This window comes from Athene noctua, chromosome 1 (assembly GCF_965140245.1).
Source record: "Athene noctua chromosome 1, bAthNoc1.hap1.1, whole genome shotgun sequence".
Taxonomy (NCBI): Eukaryota; Metazoa; Chordata; class Aves; order Strigiformes; family Strigidae; genus Athene; species Athene noctua.
Window position 1 is genome coordinate 184056859 of NC_134037.1, and position 25082 is coordinate 184081940.

Sequence of the window (25082 nt, forward strand, 5' to 3'; positions counted from 1 at the left end):
TAGAACTGTTTTTCCTTGCTCTGCCTTGAGGAACTAGATACACACATATGGATGTCCAAGATAAAAGCACTGATCTTGGGATTTATAGTATATTATATAAGCTACATAAATACTTTTTCTTCATCCTTATTTTGTGCATATTCCACTACCTTTTGATGGCTAGATAGCACTAAACTCATGATGTCATTCTCTTACCTCAGTTTTTGTCATGATTTATGATAATTCATCTAAAGGATACTAAACCGTCTTTTTCATGAGTCTTTATCACCTAGATGCATCTAAAATGCTTCAGATATTAAAAACCAGCTATAAACAGTGGTTCCAGCAGGGTTTACTGTCAAATATTTTGGAAATTATCATGCTATGTAAGGTGCTGAAGAAATTAACCTTTAACATAAATACAAAAGAAGCTTCATTCACCAGTAATGCTGAAGAAAAACGCAGCCTCTGACAGGGCGAATGCTAACATCAGCAGGAGGAGTTAAAATACACAGGGGATTTTAGCCTGTCTCACCATGGCTGAGGAGAAGGATCAGGAAGCAGAGCAGCCTGCATACATGCTCCCCACCACCACCTTTGCCGAGGACAGAGTTAGCAAGCATATCAGCACACAGCTGCCTACACCAGCCCAACATACTGCCTTCAGCAAGAAGGAACTTGCCACGTCCTTGGAGCACCTGGCCGTGGAAACTCATGTGTCACTTATGGCCAGAAACAACAGGTGTGTTTTGCATCCCAGTCACTTACTGCAATGAGCTTACCATTCAATAGCTGTCCCAGACGAACTGAGTTTCCTCAGAAACCACACTTCAAATACCAGTGTTTCTACACAGGTGTGGTGCATTCCCGCACAGATTTCAGCTGTGATTTACCTAACCATGTCCAAAGTGACCCAAAAAGGGGAGTGGGGAAATAGAGTTCCTCCAGACCCAGGGCATTTCAGGAGACAGCTCAGCCTTAGTTCATCTCATTCCTGGTTAAAACACTATAGCCACATGATGCAAATTACTGAGCCTCCACAAAGAACAATGCCACGAGCTGAGACACTTCAAGTTTTATTTGGGAAAGCTATTTATCTGTGACATGTCCTATGCCAGATGAGATTTTGAAGACATTACCATCCCCCAGAGTACCTTCTTCCCATCCGCCCATCTTGCTCATCTGCCCACCTGCCAGCAAGACTGCTCCATGAGCCAGACCAATGAACTGACTGATTTCAATTGCAACCCAGCAAAAATTTCACCAAACCCTGGCTTTTGTCACTCTGTCCTTCCTCTAAACTCATCATGAAGCTGGACTAAAATTTTAAGGGCCATATAACTCGGCAGTGTGCTAGCTGTGTCTCTGTGCCAGACTGTTTTGCCAAGTGATCCAGTATTATGCAGATTCATCAGCAATGACTGTAAAATAATGTTTCTTGTGTATGAGATAAGATGCAGATTTGTTCAGTTATTCAGTAACTAAAGCTGCAACTCTTGTATTCCTGCCCTTCTTTTAAGTGGTCATGTTTTTGGAGTTAGGGTTGGATTCAGAAATTATTTAACACCTTTTTATAATCTTTTCAAGTTGGAAGCTGTTACATGTAGATATTTGACCAAGTAGAGCATAAAATCTCTACTCAACATGATAGGCTATCTGACTCTGAAACATTTAAGAAGCATCAAAGTTCTCAATCTCATCAGTCATTTAATCTTCAGGAGGTGAAATATGTAACCTAAAAGTACCACAAGGAGAACTGCAACACACTGAAACAGGAGTATTATTACTACTCTTCTGAAGGTGTACATGTGCACATCAAAGTTCTTAACTAGTGTTTAAAAAACCCATAAAAGTTCCTTAAAAGCAACTCCCAACAACGCAATATTTCAAAATGCATACAACATATACAGAAGCATTCCTTCCAAATGCAAAGAAGATTCCTGACGTAAAAACATTATTTATTTGGTCTTTAATGGATGTGGTTAACAATTCTGTTTCAGTCAGGGGTCTGCAGAGACCTACGGTATTATCAAACACACACAAAAAAATCATCTCTGTATGCATGTGAAAGTACTATGTGAAATGAGTAAGTCTTCAGACCCTCAAATTTTAGAATGCTTATAATGTTTTCCCTCTCACCCAAGAGGCTATATACTATAGTTTCCAACACCTGCATTGAAAGTCACCAGTGGAAAGCAGTTTTAAGAATAAACCCAGTGTACTGCCTAGTAAAAAGCTATGGTTAAATCCTGTAAGCACTTGTATACTTTTTCATCTTCAATCATGTGAGTGCTCTCACTAAACTGGATGAGACTACTCATGCTCAAAATTAACCATTTCAACAAGTGCTTGCAGGACTGAAGGAAAAAAAACACCCTAAAAACCAGTCATGACTCACAGGTTGTTACCATCTGATGCATATTCCATTCCACAAAAAAGCAACGTTGCCCAATTTTGGCAATTACTTCATAAAACTGAATAGCATTGCCACAAGTAACCTTCTGAATAAGTATATTCAAATTATAGAGGTTTCCTTTTACCTACAAGGGAATTTCCATGCCCTTCCTAGTACTCCAAACATCGCTGTAACAGAGCTGACTTCGTAAAACATAGTGACATCTGCTGCATTTTTGGCTTTCTGTTATTCAAGCTTTACAGGCCAGATTTTTTAGATTTGTAAAGAAGTAAATTATGAAAGTCGCCACAAGACGAAAACATGTCAGTCACAACATATGTATTGAGAGAGTCCTGACAGTTGTACAAAACAAACACCCAAAACCACAAAACAACAATTTGCTCTTTGAAACCAGGGACAATACACCACCAGTTGAAGGAACCAAAGCTTATGTTCAGCTCAAGTGTCCGTTAGTGTGTCACTAACAGCATGAATCAAATCACATTAATGCAACAGAGAAACAGGTGAGGTGGGCAGAAAATTAAGAAACAGAAGTGCTTTTTAGACATGCACCCCATCAAAAAGACAGCTGGCACAGGAAACATCATAACACCTGGGTGGTATTGCTACGGTCACAGTGGAGGGAACACGGATTCACACTGTTAACGTGTTGGTTAACGTGAAGTGACTGTGCTGACAGGCAACCAGGGGAAATGGTCCACATTGGGACTCTTCCAAGGTATAATTTGCTGAAAATGTAAGATGAAAATGTGCTCTCTTCCTTTTGTTGTATGCATTCCTTCCATCAGCAGTGCAGGAACACAACTGAAGGAGGAGGAGCAGCACTGTGGAGGCCCAGCCACCCCTACGTTTGCCCGTGGATGAAGTGGGGGGCATTCCTGAGCTGGAACGGAGCTCCACACCAGCTGGCTTCCTCTGTGGATCCCCAATGAGCATGCACAGAGTGGCTTATTTGGCAGTTGCTCCATTAAACACTCCTTTACAGAAAGATCCTGCTGGGATTGCTAGGCACTCCTTAGAACACAGGACATCTATACCCCAAGTGCTCCTGAACCAGGCCTGCAGGTGCTATGCAATTCACACATTACGTTTGTGCTTACCTGGTTCCTGCCACCCCCCCTGTGAGCCATGGTAGCTCACTGGCAGCATCAAAGGAGAAAAATAGAGGCCCCAGCCTGACGATGCCCTGTCACATAGCCCGACACACATCTCTCCATCACAAGAGCCAGCTGAGAGCAGGGGCTGGCAGGACATCCTATCTGGCACACATTTAAAACCGACCACCCTGCTTAGAGCAGAAGAGTGGGCTTACAGCAACGTGCTGACCCAATTTGGAAGTGAATTTGCAAAATGGGAATTTAACAGCCCAGCTCTTCTACCACCTGCAGTCACACTGAAATGTTCAAGCCTTGAACTTTAAAGCTACATGCATCTGTTACAAATACCCACTCCCAAAGCATATACACTGAAAATCTGCACAGGCACATGCTGTTCCACACCCACTACTATTCCAAGAAACAAGGGTAGTGAGGGGCTATCACACCTGCCTACTTACAGCTATGGTACATGCATGCAGATACAGCCCTGGAAAGCCCTACTGCAGTTTCCTACCTATTGCCAAAGTCTGGCCGAAAATACAGGCATTAAAAAAAAAAAAATCTGTTCTTGGTCAGTTAAGGCCAAGGTCAAAGTTCAAAAAGAAAGCATTATGGCTACTGGGCAACAAGAGAGAAATCACTGCTATTTGTTCCTCCATAACAAACCCTAATTTCAGAAGAAAAAAAATCAAATTTAATGGCAAAATAGATTTTACTCCTACCCAACAGTGGTTCTCCATAAATGCCTTTGGTTTATTGAGCAATACTTAACCATAACCATGGACTAAGTATGTATAATACTTGCTTAAAATATTAAAAACTACATGTATTTTTCTACTTGTTTCCTATACTAACTATTTTGATTATCTATAAAACTAAAATTATCAAGTGGCCAAACACAGATAGGAAGCAGAATTCACAGTCCTCCATCCATATCTTTTAATTTTACAGAAAATCCCTCATCTTCAAGTCATTTCATAAACTGATATTGCCAAGTTTCACAGAGGACTCTTACAGCTACAAGAAGCTACGAGGTACACAGCTAGCTGCTTCTACAAGTCATAAATGGGTAAGACTAGATCCCCTTGGTAAGTTACACAAAACCCACTACAGAAAGGTCACTGGTGGTGTTGAGCATGTTTCCACTCAAAACATGACAAAATTTCAGTGATCTCCCATCTGGACACTGTAAATGACTGTCAGATTTTTATTCATGTATTTTTGCTCAGCTCTCAGATCTCTGAGACAGTACTGTACAATATCAGAGCCCTTGGGACATTCATTAAAAACTCTCCTTCTGCTATACTTCAATTAAATGGCTGGCTGTCTTCATGAACTGCCATGATACCCTAACTTTCCATGTCCAGGTGTTTATAGTTCACACAGCATGACATTCACTTTTCTTATTAGGATTTTGTACAGTAAATTTCAGCATTCAGACTATGTTTCTGATGGCAAGTGTGTTTGCTTTTACTCTCTTTCCCTCTCCTGTAACAGGGGGACTCCTCACAGCATTGCAAAACCAGCTTGCACTCTGGCCACATAAAGACACCAAAATAAAATGCTACAGAAAGAGCAAGAAAACATGCCCGCTCACATGCATATGCAACGCGGCCAGAACTACTCCAGAAATTCAAGGCTGATTCTCAGGCATTGGCATTACCTGCAGAGTTGGTAGAATTAAACTGAGGGTCCAGCTTCCCATCACCAGCAGACCCTGAGGAAAAGAAGTCCATGGGTACCCCCTCTTTTCATTGTCACTAACAGATGATTCAAGCAGCCAACAGGACAACCCCACAGAATTTCTTAGGGTGGGTCCCAAAGCCCATATAAGTCCATTCTTCCTATAACATTAATAAATCACAAATGGAAGCATCACCTATGTGTCAATTTTTAACAGTTTAATGTGAATTCATAGTGAAAAATTATTCCAAACTTTCATGGATTTGTGGTATACGCTTGTGTCTAGCATGCGCAAAGGAATGGTGATTATAGCTAGAATAAAATTTACGTCAGTGCATGCAGAACAGTTAAAATACACAGAATACGATAACCATCTCGGTATCAACACTCAGAGCAACTTTACATGTGTATGTATAGACACACATACATCTTTTCCAAAAGAAGAAAAATTCACATACAGTTCCTGTATGAAATGTCCTAAGAACAATTTCCTTTCTGTCTTCCTAAGACAGGAATCTACTCAATAAACGACTCAGTATTACACTGAAGAACTAGCATGTAATTAAGATGTGTTGTTTTAACAAATCCACTTGAGAAAACAACATGAAGTCTCCTGAGTCCTCTTCTAATCCAAGACCAAGAGTACACCACACTGTTCAACTATTAATATATGTAAGCTACTTAAAACATCATGTTTGTTGTTGAGCTGGCTGCACAGTCGTGATTTGATTTAGACCACAATTATGCAATGTTTCCAAAAAATACAGCAAACCATGTATGCTGATAGCCAGTGCATTTATATTTGGTACTGCAGGCACTTTTATTTAAAGAGCAACTGTTATTTTCCCTATGCAAGTCAAGCACCAGATTCTTTAAAAGTAGTGGGTAAAAATAATCTTGTGAAAGCCATTTACCATCGCTGAACAACACCAGTCCCCTGAGAAACTTTTGCTACAGTCACAATTATTGTGAATGAAACATGTTCCTCACTATGGCAACACTCTTTCACTTGGTCTTGGCTGTAGAAACATGAGACTTCTAAACCAAAAATAGCATGCCCTACTGCTTCCCAGGTACAGAAATAGTTAGATCAATGTAAGATCAAGATGTGGCATTACTGCCCAAAGGAGTGACCCATATGGAGGAATTTCACATGTATACACTTCTCAGCACAGACAAATAAACCAGTATTTTTCTGGATTAATTCTACTGACATTAAGAGGATGTGCTCTACTTTCCGGGAGAATTTTGTTAAAAACGTAGTTTTTCCACACCACGATAGGTTTTAAAAAGTTTGCTTTTCACTTCTGAAGCAGTCTAGAAATAGATACCACAAACAACCATGGGGAAAAAAAGTTTTCAACACAAAATACAGATCTTGGCTTCCCAAGCTAACTCTCACAGACAGCAAGGACAAACATGATTAAAACAAAGATTCTTTTAACCTTCAGGTCTGGGTTATTGAACTTCAAAACATCTGTCTATTTTGTGCTTCAGATCATCACACTGACACCCACAGAAAAAAAAAAAAAGTTAAATCAACGCTATAGGGAAGTGCTAGACAAAGGACACAGGGCAAGCAGACAAGATGCTAAGACGACTTACAGATCAATACTTCATCTTATACGTAACTCAATGAAAGCGGATTGTAGGACTATCTCCAGTCTCCCCAGAGAAGAGTAAGGGTGGATTTAAGAAGACTACAATAGTCTAAAAATGCTAAGGCAGCCATTTCAAGATTGCTGTAATTAATTAAAGTGCAGACTGCCTCTGAAAAGTGGTGGTCCTATCCAGCTGAAAACCTACTTTCCCCAAGTAATTTTGCAGTCAGATCAGTTCCCTGATGCAATTCAATCCAGACCTGCAGGAGTGCTCATACAAAGACTAAACAACTGGTTTGCTTAAAGACAGGACTGTTTAAAGCACTCATAAAAATTCAGCCTAAGATTTAGGGCAAACAAAACAAAACAATACTGTTGTTCAAACCATAACTTCTGAAAGAAAGCATGCAACAAGGCTTTTATAAAAACCTGCATCATTTGAACTTCCAACAGGAAAAGAAAAGCTATTTCAGCACACAGACAGTAGTGCATGAGAACAAGCTGGCCAAGAATAAAATGAGACTGGATGTTAAAAGGTTTCTGACTGTCAAAGGACTGATGTCCTAAGGCAATTTTCCAAGAGAAAGAGCAAAGTTGAAAAAACATAGACAAAAACCCTAGCTAATTTCATTCAGTAAGTTTTATGAAATTTTATCTAATATTATGCAGGCTTGTCAATGACCCAAAAGGCTCTTGCCTCTTTAGGGAGTTATGGAAGTCAATGAATTTAAGACAAAAATGTTTTCCCTAACAACAGCCACTATTTCAGCTTCTTGGCTGGAACAGTTATGTTGCTTTTGCTCACTGCATATGTGCTAGGGAAGGAAAAAGAGGAGGGATGATAAAGGACTGATGAAAATCCATCAGCTTTGCACCAAACTGCATGCAGGCACGCATAGCAATGGGGCTCAGTTGCCTGCAGAGAATGGCCACAAATCCCCAGCAGCAAAGCAGTGCCTGATTAGCTGTATGAAAGTTCTCCAAAATCACATGCATGAAGTATTTGTGAACAAGAATGGCATAGCTGTGTCTCTTACGAGGGTATTTCAGTATCAAACTTTCTGACATTTCCAAAGATAGATCAGAATTCACAGATTCTAAGCAAGTTACTGTCATAAAACTGAAAAGCACCAAGAAAAAGGGAATCTTTCCACTTGGTCTGAAACTTTTCGTAGCAATTAAGACTTGCTGACTTGCTGTCTTGGCAGATTCTTCAATGTCTATAAAACTTCTCAGCCCCGAAGTTCTCCCTTTCTGTGACAGAAACAGCTGATGTAACCTCTGCTAACAAAAGTGCTTTTACTGGAATAGCCAGTGCAAGTTGAAACTGCTGAACATCGACGTGATTTATAATAGTTGTGAATGCATTTTGTTTTGCATTTATTAGCTTTAGTGATAGAAAAATTTTGGGAGAGCTTCCAGAAGTAGCTATTGGTGACAATATAAATTGTCACCTGTGAAAGAGTTCCCGTAATTCCTTCTGTCAAAAACACTTTCTTAAACTATAGATGGAAAAGCATGCTTTTGTACATCTCTTACCTATTAGTGCTATTTCACAAAAGACAGTCCTCATTTAAGACAGCCTCAAACAACGATTATACTTATAGACTGGAGTATCATACCTGTCAAACCCCAATTATCAGCATTTTCTCTGTTGCAACAAAATTCTTTTTTGATTCCAACAGACACACCCAAAATTCTCACATGAAAGACTGGTTGGCATAATTTGGTAAAAGTAATTAACTAGAAGGTTCTGATTCATCAGAGTAGGAAATTAACGAGAAAGATTTTGTTCTTCAGATTTCCTGTTTGATTTTTTTCCAGAAGTTAGAAGATTTAACCTTCTTTAACATCTGTTCACTTTTGTCTAAATTATTTTATGAAACTTATTTTTAATTCAGGTTAGTAAAAAAAGTATGAACTTAAAAGTCATGTCAAAATGACAAAAAAATAGGTTTTCATACCAAAATGTGTTCTGATAAACTGTTTAAGTTTTTCCCCTTCACTAGTAACTAACTGAAAATACTCTTTACCCAAACCACGTAGGAAATGCTTGAGACCTCAAATATTCTCACAAAGCAGTAAAACACTTTTCCAAACTCTTCCCACGTAAGCCACTCCTCACAGCCCAATTGGCCTGCACAGCAAACGCACTAAAAAGTATTGCCCATGTTGGCACACCAAAGACAGGGAAGCAGGGCTGGCTGGACAACCTACTCCGTGCTTCAGGAGGACAAAATGGAACTCATCACATCACAACATTATTCACAGAATATATTGCCTCCGTTTTCACTCTGATCAATGTGCTACCTTTCCCCATATCTTATTCCATAAAGGGTCTGCATTCAAGGAGGAGGTAACACCACATAATGTGCACATTAGTAACACTGAATGAAAGTCATTATCTTGCCAAGTCTTAGCAAATTTAGCTGCCCAGTAGCTTATAGCCTGGAACACATTTGGTTTTCCAGCTGAATGACACAAGCTTACCTTTTTACTACAAGCTTCAGTGTCTTGTGTGAACCTTTTACCAAACAGATTGCTTCTTGTCGGAAGCCGGAGAGGCCCACATCATTGATGCCAACAATTTCATCCCCAGCCAGTAACTTGTCGACAGCAGCAGCTTTGCTCCCATCTTCAATCTGAAGAAAAAGCATATCAAATGGTAGTATTATTCTGGTTCCATAATGTCACCTTTAATGTAAGTTAATGAGTTTTCAATATTGGTTTCATTCAATAATCAATACAATAATTAAATATTTAATTTTAAAAGATATATTGATAAATAATATATATACAATTAGAGTAGGAAAAAAATGGAAGGAGGGAAACTGCCTGAGAAAACTAGAAAGCTTGGAGAAAATTTGGGAGTCAAAACCATCTGTGATCTTGAGCTCCATTCAATACTGTACAGGTAATCGCACTTGCAAACAGGGCTTTGGGCAGGCATCTTAACATCTGGTTCTCTAGAGAAGATAACCAATAATACTAACCATATAGTCAATAACATTAACCACACAGTGAACTCCAAAAATCTGGCATGCAGTGAAACCCCAAAAATACTGCATAACAAACTGGTCTAGAAAATAAAATTATTTTCATCAGGCACATATAATTTAGGAAATTATCTGAGAGTTTACAATCCATACAGCTAACTAACAGCTCTGGCTAGAAGGAGAGATGATGGTCTGAGACCCAAGGAAGAAAAAACAATGTGACACACTGCTGAAGAACACTGCAATACTAAGGGAAATTCACTTGAGGATTATTTTGCTGCCACAGGCATCTCTCACATGCACTGAATTTTTACACAACTATTCATAACACGTGCCAAAGCACACACAAGATAAATTAGAGAGACAGGTTTTGGCATTTCCACGTCAGTGAAGGAAAACAGCCTGTTACAAGTTACACATTTTCAAAATTTAAAACAAATCTCAAAAGCTTAATCACTCAGACTAGCAAGTACCAACAATCTGAACTGATTTCAAATGAGGGCTACATGGATGTCATGAGGTTATGCAGGGAGAAAATTAGAAGGGTCAAAGCCCAACTAGAACTTAATCTGGCTACTATTGTAAAAAGAATAAAATATGTTTCTATAAATACACTAGCAACAAGAGGAGATTTAAGGAGAATCTCCATCCTTTATTGGATGTGGGGATAAACATAGTGACAAAAGATGAGGAAAAAGCTGAGGTACTTAATGCCTTGTTTGCCTCAGTCTCTTATAGTAAGACCTGGGTACCCAGCAGCCTGAGCTGGAAGGCTGGGATGGGGAGCAGAACGAAGCCCCATAATTCAAGAGGAAAGGCAGGTCCTCCTTGACTAACTCCTTGGTAAGATGACCCACTTAGTGGATGAGGGAAAGGCTGTGGATGATGGTTACCAGGACATTAGTAAAGCCTTTGACACTGTTTCCCACAGAATTCTCCTGGAGAAACTGGCTGCTTATGGCTTCGATTGGCGTACTCTTTGCTGGGTAAAAAACTGGCAGCATGGCTGGGCTCAAAGAGTTGTGGTGAATGGAGTTAAATCCAGTTGGTGGCCAGTCACATGGGGTGTTCCCCAGGGCTCAGAATTGGGACCACTTCTGTTTAATCTCTTTATCAATGATCTGGACAAGGGGATCGAGTGCACCCTCAGTTAAGTTTGCAGACAACACCAAGTTGGGCAGGAATGTTTATCTGCTTGAGGGTAGGAAGGCTCTACAGAGGGATCTGGACAGGCTGGATCAATGGATCAAGACCAACTGTATGAGGTTCAACAAGGCTCAATGCTGGATCCTCCTGCCCTTGGGTCACAACATCCCCATGTAACGCTACAGGCTTGGGGAAGAGTGGCTGGAAAGCTGGCTGGCAGAAAAGGACCTGGGGGGCATTGGTCAACAGCTGGTTGAATATGAGCCGTCAGTGTGCCCATGTGGTCAAGAAGGCCAATGGAATCCTGGCGTGTTTCATAAATAGTGTGGTCAGCAGGACTAGAGAAATCATTGTCCCCCTGTACTCAGCCCTGATAAGGCCTTAACCTTGAATACTGTGTTCAGTTTTGGGCCCCTCGCTACAAGACAGACATTGAGGTGCTGGAGCATGTCCAAAGAGTAGCAATGAGGCTGGTGAAAGTGTCTAGAGAAGAAGTCTTACAATGAGAAGCTGAGGGAACTGGGGTTGTTTAGCCTGGAAAAAAAAAAAAGGACGCTCTGGGGGAGACCTTATCACTCTTTACAACTGCCTGAAAGGAGGTTGTAGCAAAGTGGGTGTTGGTGTTTCCTCCCAAGTAACAAGCGGTAGGACAAAAAAAAAAATGACCTCAAGTTGCACCAGAGAAGGTTTAGATTGGATATTAGGAAAAATTTCTTCACTGACAAGGTTGTCAAGCATTGGAACAGGCTGCCTAGGGAAGTGGTGTAATCACCATCCCTGGAGGTATTTAAAAGACATGTAGATGTGGTGCTCAAGGACATGGTTTAGCAGTGGGCATGGCAGCATTAGGTTATCAGCTGAACTCAATGGTCTTAAAGGTCTTTTCTGTGATTCTATGATTCTAAATATAGCTGTAGGTGTCGAACATTTTGCAGTTCAAGCTCTCTGCTTTCTCAGTTTCCTCCCATCTCCTTTGCTGTCAACGCAGCTTCCAGCCTCTGAATTGCTTGGGCTCATGATCTATGCATATAATTTTATTCCTTCCTCACTTGCTCACAATCCATATCCCACCTCTTCTTGTAGATTTGACATTGTCTTCAAAGACTTTCATTTATATCTTCATTATATTTTGCATCAACTACAGTATCTCTAAGTCCCATATTATTAAATGCCAGTGAACCTACAAAGAATAATTCCTTGTAATTGCCCCAACTGCAGTAAACTTCACAAAGATCTGCCATCTTCTGAGGCACCAAAGCCAATCAACAATGAGATAAATCCAGAGGAAACCTAACTTTGTGAATTCTGAAAATAACCTAATAAAACAAAGCAATATCTCCTGATGAAAGTGTATTAGGATGATCTCATATACCACAGCAATCTCACTGCAGGCACATAAAAGCTCTCTAAGTGTAGATGTTCTTAAAAATCTTTAGACCTGTAAATCTAAGTGAAAAAGAATGCCATGAAAAATGCTTAGTCTTATATTCCATTCTAAAATACTCATTATTACTAGTCAAGCAACTTTATTTCCAGAATTTATCTTAATAAAAACACAGATAAAGACAGAGCAAGCTTCTACATCCCAATATATCTAGTTCTCAAGCTGTGACCTGTCTGCATATCCTCTGAACATCAACAATTTACCAGAATACTGAATTACTGCTGCAAATATTCAGTAAAGTTGAAAACAAGGGAGCAGTAGGGGAAATTGCTTATATGCAAGGAAAGATTTTCAGTTCAGGGATGTCAAGAACAGAGTGCCTGTCATACGAGGGACCCTGAAGTCAGAGAGAGCTGAACAAGAGAACAGGCAGCCTAAGACTCATGCATCTCCAGCTTTCTACCAGGCAACTTCAAGCCTTTCAAGTATTCAGATGAATTTTTGGGTTACTACTAAATAAACAGTGTTTAGAGGTCTGAAGCCCAGTAGGTTAGAAAAGCAGCATGAAAACATTAATGAAAGTCAGAGATGAATCACTAGAACTGTATGGAGAAGGTCAGAGGTGAAAAAAAAAAAAAAAAGGAAAGAAAATATCTTGTAGGAGGACACATTTTAAACTTCAAAATGTAGATGCCAACCAGTTGCGGCTCTTATGCCTTAAGCAATGCACCAACCTAAAGACAAGGGGGTCAGAAGCCCCTGGGCCCTGCCACCTGTGCCTCAAAAGAGTCTTTTGTCTTAAAGAAGTAGGAAGGGGGAGGGTGGTGGACAAAAACTTTGTCTCCTAAGGTTTCAAGGAATGTTCATTGTTCTCAGTAAGCATGTTTGTTTTTTTTTCTTCAGGCTGGCAATGCACTGACAGCAGGGAGTATTCAGTTACCCCCTCTGAGTTTTCATTTCAGCAGGGAGACTACACATTCCACACACTGCAAGGTTTCCAAAGAGACTTTGGCTGTCCAAAACAACATTAATCAAAAAAACCTCAAAAAAATTTTAAAAATCAAAACCTAAGCACAACGCTGAAGCCATCCTCATGAAAACTGGAAGTGTCTTTCTTTAATACTTTGCTTCCAAATCATCTGCAGGTAGGGAGAATAAAAACTACACATCCATTCACCGTAAGTCTCCCCAAGCTGAATCAATTTAACATAAACCTTTCGTACTCAGGTCCCCAAATGACTGTATGAATGCAATTCCACTTGACAATGCACTTAAGTGGAAATGGGACAGTTAGCTAAACAGGAAAAATACAATTTCTTCAGCTGCACTAAAAGTCCTTTAGTCATAGTGACTAAAAAAAAAAGCATTAGGCTTTGTACACATCTAAAGAAACACAGCCAAAAAAAAAATTCCATATGGAAAAGACCTCTTCAGAAATATTGCCCCACTAACCTGCCTTCTCTGCTCAAACCTGGACAGTGCCATTCCAGATTCTCCAGGTTTTCTCTTTTTCCATTTACTAGTCTTACCATTTATTGGTTTTATTTATTCAACATTAACAAACTTTCTGTCTTGTCAGACCTTTACTAGAAGTGTAAATCCCAACCAAGGTACATAGATATTTTAGAACTAGCAAATACACTTAAAATTTCATACCTCAAACATCAGTGTATTTCACTCACCCATCTAGACAGTCAGCTACGCTATACTGTGTTCAGGATTTAAGCCCAAATTTTGAGCTTTAATCTTTATCTAACTAGCATCCATTTCTTTCTGAATTTCAGGTGCCCAGAAAAATTAGGTCAACAGCTGAAAATAAAGCCTTGAAAATGCAGAGGGAGGTTTTCAAATTATGTCTTTCAAGAGCAATTCAACAAGAAGAGATCTGCCTGCCTCAGTCACTATCAGCAGGCAGACACACTGGACATAACCCTGAACACCACCTCTCTCTGCTCAGTCTGGAGTACTTGCAGGAACTGAATGCCCATAAAGTATACATCTTAACATTTTTATAGCAATAGCAGGAAACAAAAGACACGTGCAAGAAAAACAATCAACACATTTTATTATAAATAAGACACAAGCCTTCAAAAACCAGGTATAGTTACACTGCCTATCTTGGAGGGGGGTAAAGAGTTCTAGAAATGCCCTCAAACCATGCTTTTGATATGTATTTAAAAATCATACCCTCCCTACTATGCTAAATTAACAAGAATAAACACCATGACTTCCTATCCTTAGCAGGGATGTTGATATTGCTACCAAAAAAAGTATTTTCAAAAGGAGATGAAAAGGATGTTTGTTGATGAAAAGCATCTCTTTAGACAGTCTCCAACTTTCACCCTGCTGTCTCTGATGACCTCATTACAGCCAAGGGCAAAGGCAAACTTTGGGATCCATTCATCAGGGAGTATTGGAACCACAGACTTCTGCCACCATAACGATATCTGCATTAATGGCTGCATCTTCCCAAACTTATTTTTGCTTATAAAATGTCATATCCACAAAACAGGAAGAGACACGGATATAAGATGAAAATGTAGATAACAGCATTTAAAAAACCATGACTGAGAAAACAACACACGTGTAACTCTGGTATGCGAAGTTCTTCCTGTGAAAAGGAGAGAGCGCCTTGAAATGGGGGAAGAGCTGAGCTGTGGAGAAAAGTCTAACAGCTAGATACATAAACACATTCAGAAGACACAAGTCTGTATTTCCACTGATGATAATACATGCAAAAGGGAAAATAATGGCCTGTATTTGCAGCTTTGAAAGGCCGCAGTGTTGATGGGGAGTACCACTTCTAGAATGTGACCCCTCCACTTTGGTGTTTATCAGGGCTGAGGCTTTACTTAAAACACCCACATTCCTCTATAGGCACCTGTATAAACAAGCAGTAGACAGGTTGGGGAAATGCCATGTCACACAAGAGATCTAGTTTTGTTTACAATGACGACAGTTTCTTGTTCGTGCTCTCTTTGGACAGGGTGGGAGACGGGATGGAAACCCAAACCCAGAGACAAACACAGGAAAAAACAGCGCCATTTATCAGCATTCTGCTATCGGCCATGATAAACTATTTTATCATAATTCACTTCTCGTGCAGCCAAGAAATGGCTCTGTGGTTGTTTGTCTTGTGAGTATCTAATATAGATTTCTTTTCAAAAAAACTAACCATCTTTGTATGAGACCTTCAGAACAAGTAAAATGTAGGAAGTGTGAATTATTTTGATTTGCACAGAGTTAAACAAAGCAGAAATAACTTTACAGTTCAAGTCTGGCATTTGTGTAGCTTTGAGGGATCAACATAAACAGAACTGACCTAACTCCACCTATACAAATTAAGTACTAAGTGGCAAGGGCTGCATTCACCAGCAAGACTCATGGGTCACACTGAGGCAGGATAAAACAGGGATGCAAAACGGCAACAGGACCAAACTGGTCCAAAGAGAATGAATATGTACACTTAAGGTATTTTGCACAGGAATGCATGCACTAGAAGCTGAGAAAGGTTAACACATTTGATTTTACATCCTTTCACATCCTTTCTCTCCCACATCGGACATCAAAGAGACTGTTGGAAGGACACTTGGCAGGGAACTAACTCTATCCCCCGTTTACAGATGGGCTCAGAAGCAGATATAGAAACATGGTCCAAAACAATGCAGGATGTCTGCAGCAGAGCAAGGAATGTCACACAAACCTTTAAGTCACTGGAAGGTACCTGTAACCCCAAATCAACTGCGAGTCCAACAATCACCATTAACAACCCAACATGAACTTTAAGAAACACCATACAAAGAAAAGGAAGCTTAATGGATGTGCTTCCAACTTGCAAAATCTAGACCTACGCAGTACTATCCAATACTATTAACTTGGCAATTGCTGCACTTTGATCAGGCAGGTAAGCGTCTGCTGCATTTAGTGATACTACCTTAACAGAGAAGCCAGAACTTCCCTTTTGCCTGGTATAATCATTTCACACCCCACCAGCCATTGCCCATACTTGCCACAGCAAACAGCACTAAATTTTAGGAATGTTTAGTCAAGAGCAATTTATTTCCCTAACAGCAGTTTCTTTCCTATCTAGACTCGAGGGCATTGGCTCACAGTCATTGTCACAGAACCTGTTCATTGTCACAGAACCTCAGAACAGGCAGAGAAACCTGCCTTGGCCAGCTGCCTTTTCAATGTGTCCCACATCGCACAGCACAGGCTGTGAGCTGGCAGGAGTGCTGCCTTCTGTCAACAGGTGCTTCAAAAAATCATTTTGGAAACTTTTTTTGAAGGGTAGAGTTCAGCAATAGGACATAGTCTATCACAGCCCTTTCTAATTGCTCTTTATTTGGTGTATTTAAACATTTGGCTATTTGCCCAGCAACCTTTTTCTTTGTGTGTGTGTGTATGATAAAGAAAGCATCATATTTTGAAAAGCTGTCACTTGATACAGTTCTTTAAGTATTTATTCAATTTTTAGAATTGTATCCACTCCACTCTTGATTAAGGGTTTGCTGTCACTTCCACGAGAACAAGGCCATTTTTGCGAGGGATTTATTACAGCTGTAAAAACTGACTCCAGGCTGCAACCTAACTTCAAAGTTCCTCAAACCAGAAGTGTTTAAAAAGTATGGTAAAACACCCACCAATTCCCTTGTTAAAAATGAATACATATACATAAACTGATTAATACTTTATTCCAACCTACATTCAAAACAATACCTACCCTTAGCCTGTGAAAAGACCTTCCTGATTATAAATCAACAGTTACTGTTTCCAAGAGGATACTGTTATTCTATCTTAGTCTATTTAAATCACAGGGTCATTATGAGCTCTGTAAACTGAGGACCAATCAAAGTATTTGAAGTTAAAAGTTTAATGAATCTTTGCCCCAAGAAACTAATGATAACAATTGCCAGATTAAAAGTGTCAGGAAGAGAGACCACGTAGATTTGTAGGTTTTAAAAACTGAACAACAGATGCTTATTTTTAAATATTTTTTTTTTCTCAAAGTCATTCCATTGTTTCAGCAATAGAAGATGGAAACATTTCATCACTGCTGAACACTTGTACTAGAATTGAAAAAAAAAAGCTAAAAACCATCTTGATGCTTTGAAAGCATAGAGCTAATGTATTGGGAAAAGGAAACTGAGGCTGCTTAGGGTCAGGGATGGTTTTTTTGCTACTAATACCTAAGCACTGCTAGACACATTTTACAGCTTCTAAATAAAATTTGCTTTTTCCAACTCGGTGACATTTACCACAATAGCATTGAGAAGCACACCCAGGCCTTTTCAGCCTGCATAACCCACACCAGCAGGCCTGCATATATTCTACCTCCACAGAGCAACTAAACAGGTACAAACTGTAGTCTTCAGGGATCTTCCTATGCAAGAGCCCCTCCAGAGCAGCACAAGTCTAGCAGGGAAGCTTCCTAGCCCTTACAGTCCTAACAACCCCAGCCTGGCACCCAGGCAAGAGCAAAGAAAAAATGGACCCAGTTTACCTGAAGTAAGAATAAGGCCAAGACAAGAGTGGAAAAGATGGAGATGCTGGAAGCAGGGGCAGTGGAAAAAGCCTGCTGTCAGTACTGATTCTGAACCTGGTGAACGCCAGTCCCATTCTTCCCTCACATCAATGTAACACTTGCAAAGCATTACTAGAGTTTTGATTTTTTTCTAGCACTTCATCAACATCTAGACAGCCTCCTACTGCCATCATTTAGTACAGCACTCATCCAGACAAGCTGTACACATCTTATTCAAGAATTACCAAGAAATAATTCCCATTTATTTCTAGCTAAGAATTTGGTTTTGCATTTTACAGAGGCTAAATGGCATCCAACCCAGAGGAACCCATCTGAACTTATTAACATCTTACACTATTCTTAAACATACCTTCCCATCTTTTTTCCAAAATAACAAAATCACCTGTATAAGAAAGGAGCACACACCAGTGCTATGAAAAAAAAAAAAAGCTAGAAGCCCAAAAGAGAACTTCTTTCTCTACATGCAGTTTACTTATTCTAAAAATCTCCTACCAGAGAAGTTTGAAAGGGTTAGTTTATCCGTATTTACTTGTGCAAGTTTACTTATGGATGATTACATATATATGGGCTGTTTATATATGTAATCTGTGCAGTTAAGCATTTTTTGTAGGTTTACATTTCAGTACTTTCAGCTACTATGAACAATGATAATGGTTAAAAGAGAGGTTATACATAGAACCAACTCGCATTTTATCTTTTACAACTGATAACAGGAACAGACTTCCAAGAGGAAAAATACAACCTGACAAAGTAATCTTTACGATCATAAGGTTCAAGGTTTTTTACTTTGCAACTACCATACACTTCCAACAAGTTTGTCTTATCTTTCTGACTTCCTGCCCATCCCATGAAAATAATGTCACAGCTTGCCAATGTGCCCTTGACAATAACATACTGAATAAAATCCAACAACCTGTAAAATCACTGCACAACTAGGGAAAGGGTAGGACTTACTGACAAATCAAATGTAAAAAAAAAAGAGTGTGTCTGTATGGTTATGTAGGTATGGTTGTACATTCATTACGAAGGAAAAGGTCTGGTTTCATCAACTTATAGTTTGTTTGTGAAGAACTTTGACATGCCTCAAAGGAACACATTGAAAGACATAGTGGATAGCAATAGAATACTTGCTGAAAATAAATTTCACCTATTTCAGTCAATCAGTCTCAATGAGACCTTTTACATAAAATTTAAGTTGATGTCTATCACTATGTCTACAGACTGCTGTGATTTCCAGAAAAAAGCAACACTTCTAGACATAGGTACCACTGATTAAGACCCAACAACAAAAAACTGCTTCAGTGCCTGTTAAGTTTCAAAAAGCACCGTGATGGGTCTGCCAAAAGCCACAGGAATTTTACAAACAGTATTAGGTTTCCATTTCAAATACTTTCTCTTGAACAGCCCATTTTTTAACAGAATATTTATCCTGACAAACTCATACCCTTACAGGGTTATAGTCATGCCTGCTATTTGGGACCTTACACTTTTGTTGTAGCACAGATGGTCATTTTTCAGACAGTGAGAAAGTATAACATTCCTCAATAATTCTTCTAAGAATATTCTTATCAACTTCTGAAAACTTGATTTTATTACAAAAGTAAAAGTAGTTTTTAACAGCTACTGCTGAAGTATTCATTTAGGAACCCACTGCTACACACTGGAGTGAGCAGAATGTAATGTTACACATCTAAGCAGCAATCTAGCAGACATAAGCATTAAAGAGAAGACAATGACTTGCTCTCATAATAACTGACAGCAGTTTCATCAACAAGAGTTCACCTTTGCAGTATTATTCAATTTTATACAAAAAATGTCTAAGGCACAGAATTTTAAAACATGTCTTATTTATCAATTCTCTTACTCATTCCCCTGCAAAGAAAACAAAAAAAGCCACTTCAAATGAAGGATCAGGCTCCTCCCAAATTTGAGGAATTTAAAATTTGACAACACACTTTGTTCTTTGCATTAAATTTGCTCCCTGTTCAGAATTGATATTCAGGCTCACAGAGCACCCAAATTACAGGCTGAAGCCTTCTTCCTTTGCCACCATCTTCCTCAACAATTCCAATACTTAAAGCCAAGCTCAAACAAGAAGACACACTTATTCCTTCCACCCCCACGCTGGTGTTAAAATAAGCAACAAACCCTAAAGCTGTCTTAATTCATCAATATGTAATTTATACAACCCTGTTTACTCTAAGTATGTAGTACTTCAGACTGAACAGATGCAGATATGTTGCCACTCTACCAAACTTGTATTTCTGCTGTGCACTCTGTATGCAATTTAAATTCTCTTTTCTTAAAGCAATAAAACCTCAGAAGCTAGTGGGATGACCCTCAAGATAACAAAAATGCATATTCTTATAGAAACTAAAAAGGTCTTGGTAACCTCGCCCTTGGTTTCTCATCTGCTCTTGTTTATTAGTGAGCCAGTAAAAGAATAGTTTCCCCCACTCCACTTTCACCCAGAATTCAAACATGAAGAAAGCAAACACTAAATACAACATTAAATATCTTTTTCTAGGGCAGGAAGTGCAACTCGATTCTAAAATTATCAAACAAGGTTCACAAAGCAAGTTGCAGAAAGGACTGCATGACAGTTTCTGCCCAAGCTGTTCCACCTTGTCAACCTGCAGCGTCTGAGCTCACTGGTATGGTCAGACATCAGAGGGTCGCTCTTACAGACACAGACTGCTAATATAATCAATGTAAATCTCTCACGATGCCACAGCAAGAAAACCATGTCAATAAAAAGCCTACCACTGTTTTTATGCAGTTGATTGACAGGATGAAACAGCACCCATCTAGCTTCCTAGAGCACATACTCAGCTGAGCGGGACATGAAACATTCATGTAGCTAGAATTAAGCACCGACATCTTAAATCTGTTCTGAGCTAGGAACCTTAAAAAAGCAAAATCCAGTTTTGTGGAGAGGGACTAATCTATAGCCATTTATACAGCTGGCATCATTCACATTATGATACCCTGCCCTTTTTCCCCTCTGTTGTCTAGGGGAAAAGTACTTTGCTGTCACATACTTCACACTACAGAAAAGGAAAATTTAATTTTTTTAAGAAAGATTTTATTATTTTTTTTTAAACAGACCTAGCTGGTCATAATTTCAGGTTCTTCATTTTTGGTAGTTACTCTACATACACCAGTCCTTTCAACTTCATTACTTAGTATCAGCAGATAACATTAGAAGAAATTCCTTCCTCATAAAAAATTTACCAGAGGAATTAGATATGCAAGCATTTTTGGCATCTGCAAATATCCTGCCACCTTTTCTGTATTTTAGAGGCCTAATTCTTCCTAGGAATAATGGGAGATAATTAATCAATAACTACTGGGCCACATAATTCACACTCACATGACAAAGGTTATTTTTTTCTTATGAAATGATAGGATTGTGTTGTGAATTAGCAACTAATGTACTAAAATCACCATGGATTAAAATAATGGAAATTTATACAAAACATACAAATACGAGCTTCAAAAAGCTGCATGGATTTAGCAGTAAATTGTGATGGTAGCACAGGAGAATTTCTATATTCTGAAATTAGAGTATGTTTCCTACTCTAAATGGACATTTTCCAAATTGGCTTTCCTTCGTAGTTCTTTCAAAACTTTCTTGTATAACATGTGTTGCTGACATAATTAGCTCTAAGAGCCAGAACATTACTCAAAAGGCTTAAAATAAAAAAATTTAAGAAACAGCAAAACATTACACATGCAATTAGCTGCTTTTCCTGATTAAGAAGGTATATATTTAATTATGACAAAACTACTCAGTTTGACAAACATCTGTATTTCTGTTTGGCAAAAGCATCTGTCATATGTGGAGACGCACTTACTAAAAGACACATCCTCTCATTGCAGCACAAGTCACAACTTCACCACACAGCACTTGCTCAACTATGAGTGGAATTTCTAGCAAGAATGTTTGCACGATAACTCTTGCACAACAGGAGAAAATTTATAATGATACTTCTATTTTCCCACATTGATGGTGGGACCACTATATACGCACATATGCATGTCATCACACATGTGGCTTATGTCTCCCACTGCTGCCTATGCTGGTGAACACGAACACTTCTCAGAAGCATGTATTCCAGCAGCATCTAGCCATACTAATGAAAAATTCATGTCTTAGTATGCCAGTTTAGAATGTCAGCGTTGCCAGGGGATTGACTGTTCTAAATATTGTACAGGAGATTCAAATCTGTACATCTTGGTAACTGACAGACCATTAAAGACCGCCTGTACCGATGTTCTCAAGTAAGTCTGTAACATGGTTAAGGAAACTGGGTATTTTATGAAACCCACAAGATACTGTCTGTATTATTTATGAACACCAGGAAACAGCTGTTTTCCTTTGAGACAAGACAGGTCTTAAAAGCCTAACACTGAAGTATGCAAGAGCTGGGAGCAAAGCAGTATTTTAACCCACTGTTTGATAGTCCTGACAATTTCCCACAGCCATATGTTTATGACCGTCTTCAGAGAAAAGCAACATGGTCTTCTGGACAGCCTGCTCACTGTAGGCAGTACTCACATTCAAAACTTGCCTTTAATTCTCAAGCCTGCCACCACAATCTGCCTTCCCCCAAAAGCATATTCTGAGCAGAGACCCGATTCTTCAAATGGTGAAGTGCAAAGGATTCCCTATATAAAACCCCTGCATTTTATTTTATGTGTAAGATCTATGTGTGTAGGCTGATATTCAATCACAAAGGAGGAGCATTTTTGTAAACAGGGACTTGGAGATTGAAATTTCAAAGCAAACTCATCCTGTAAAGATCATTAGGTCACAAAACATTACAGGACTTAGCTACATGTTGAGTTTAACAAAAACATCTATCACCACTAAAGCCAGCAGAGAAACAATCTACTCTTCTGAATGATACTCAAATATTTAAATTGCATAGCACATTACAACAGCTACAAACTTCTAAGATTTTGTTTCCACTGTATTTAAATTCTCTCTAAATTCAGTAATTTTTACACTCTAAATTGTAAAAAACTCTATATTAAGATTTTTATTTATGATAGTAAAATAAAGTTGAAGGTTTGACTAAACTAGCAACTGGAAAGCCTTCTCTTTTTCCAAATGAAACAGGCAGCTGACTAGCTTTCCATACAACAATGCGACATTTTCTGATTCAGGAAACTAATATCTGGTGAAGATGCATAAGACTATGATCGGCATTACATCAGTCACATCACAAACTCAATCATGAGGATGAAAATCATATTTTTAAAATAAAAACTGCATTCAGAGGCATGTAATTCTAATAATATTTTGGTTTCTGAAGACACGTGCCACCTTTGCGTCATGCCTGCCTTCATTCTGGATCACTGACCGTGCAGGCTTAGACTTCGCTAGTACACAGCTATCTGCAGGGCTGAACCATGACACTTCCAGAAACTTGAGGAATGCCTTGAATTCTTGGGTAAACCCATCATCCAACTGGTCTTCTCTACCATTCCCAGATGAAACTTGAAATCAATAGCTCAAGCTGACTTCAGACTATGCATTACTCTATGCAATCTTTCTAACAAGACCGTTTGTTGCAGGGTTTTACTACAGAAATAACAGTCTGTTTCTCAGAACAGCCTCAAAATTCGGCTGAATGAATGCATTTTTACCCACCAGTAAATCCTCCCTGGGATTTCTCATTCACAGTGGCTTGAAGAATAAGGGGGTGTACTTTAAAATGCTGAAAAATAATTACGTGGAGAGCATGGTACATCACCGAGTGGTTCTGTCTCTCAGTAGTTACACTGAGGACTGGATTGCAGTTGTATAAGTTGTGTTTTTAGGTGATGGAGTATCTCCAATCCTTTAAATGTTAATGGCATGGGAACACATTTTAATCTCAACTTATTAGGAAAGGGATTTGGAAAATATATTCTTTTAGCCAAACATCTGACAGATATGGCATATTCATAGAGAAGACTAACTGGAGGTTTCTCTCTCTGCTTCCATGAGTGTTTATGCATTTCCTGTTCATCATTATACACATAAATACTGGGAGCTGAAATCTGTACCCAAGACTGCCCACTCCTCTCTCCTCCAAAAAATCATCCTAGTCATAAGTCTGCAAAAAATAAAAAGAAAAAAAGGGGAAAAAAATTGTCACATTCCTTTTGTACTCTCACCCACCAGTCTGGAATTGCCTTTGCACAGTAGTTTAGGAGCACTGCAACATCCCAGCATCCAGCTTGGTGGTTAGGGCACTCTCCCAGCCACAGAAGGTTTGCATTCAAACAGCCCCCTAGCAAAGGAAGAAGTGTCTCTCATTTTCTGGACATGCACCCCAATATTTGGATAGCATATAAAAGATAAGCAAGCACCACTTCTGCTGCTGCCTAGTTTGGCTTCATTTTAAAACGAGAGTAATTAGTAATCCCGAACTCAGAAAAAATAAAGGACTGGGGAAAGAAGACAAAGGAGTTCACCCTAAGCTTGTGGTTTGTAAATTCACTTTGCTGCTGCAGTCCTGACTCTCCTCTTTGAATAAACAGGGGAGAATTCAAACTGTTTCTCTGTTCAGATGTTCATGTTGGGATACTTTTTTAACTAGCTCCCTGCTTAACAGGTAGGTTTCTAGATTACCTATTTCAAGCACTTAATTACTATAAACTGTAAATGGATTCTAGGAGCTAAACATCAGACACTATAATGACCAATTTGTGAGCCTCTCAAGTTTTCTGTCTAGCCTAGCTATGGACCTGAAGACTAGTTAATGTATTTTTTAAATATTTGTCATCTCAGTTCCTGAAGATGAACCTTGCTATTTTTACTAAGAACTATAATTCTCCTTTTAAGAGGCAAAACAAATTGTATACCTAGAAGTAGATTTGGAGCTTTTACTTTTTTAATATTGAGTATATTATTACTACAGATCAAAGGTGAGGCCTGCTGAAAATAAGAACATATTACGAGCCTCTTACTAAGCAGGTCAGTACAAACCCACTGGGTTTTTTTTTATTAGACAGCTATCCCTATAATTCCTATGTTGTTGTTAGTTTGACTGTCTCAAGAACAGCTAAGGACTAAGAGAAGTGTGAGTTCAGGTGGCTTAGTTCTTCCTGTTTACGTACATCTACTGTTTCAGAAACACAGGTCTGTACCTTCAAATGCACCTTGGCAAGAGAAAAGCAGGCAGACCAGAAACACACACAGCTACGTAAATTTGGAGGAAAGTTGCAATGGTGTTCTTGAG

At 39.1% G+C, this 25082-nt stretch overlaps 1 protein-coding gene across 2 annotated transcripts in view; it reads right to left on the bottom strand.

Moving 5' to 3' along the window:
* SHROOM2 (shroom family member 2) overlaps positions 1 to 25082 on the bottom strand; it is a 132439-nt gene that overhangs the window by 70455 nt on the left and 36902 nt on the right. For both annotated transcript variants that reach the window (XM_074907390.1, XM_074907381.1), the window contains exon 2: positions 9267 to 9418. In XM_074907390.1, coding sequence (XP_074763491.1) covers positions 9267 to 9418 — 152 coding nt within the window. The remainder of the gene's footprint in view (positions 1 to 9266; positions 9419 to 25082) is intronic.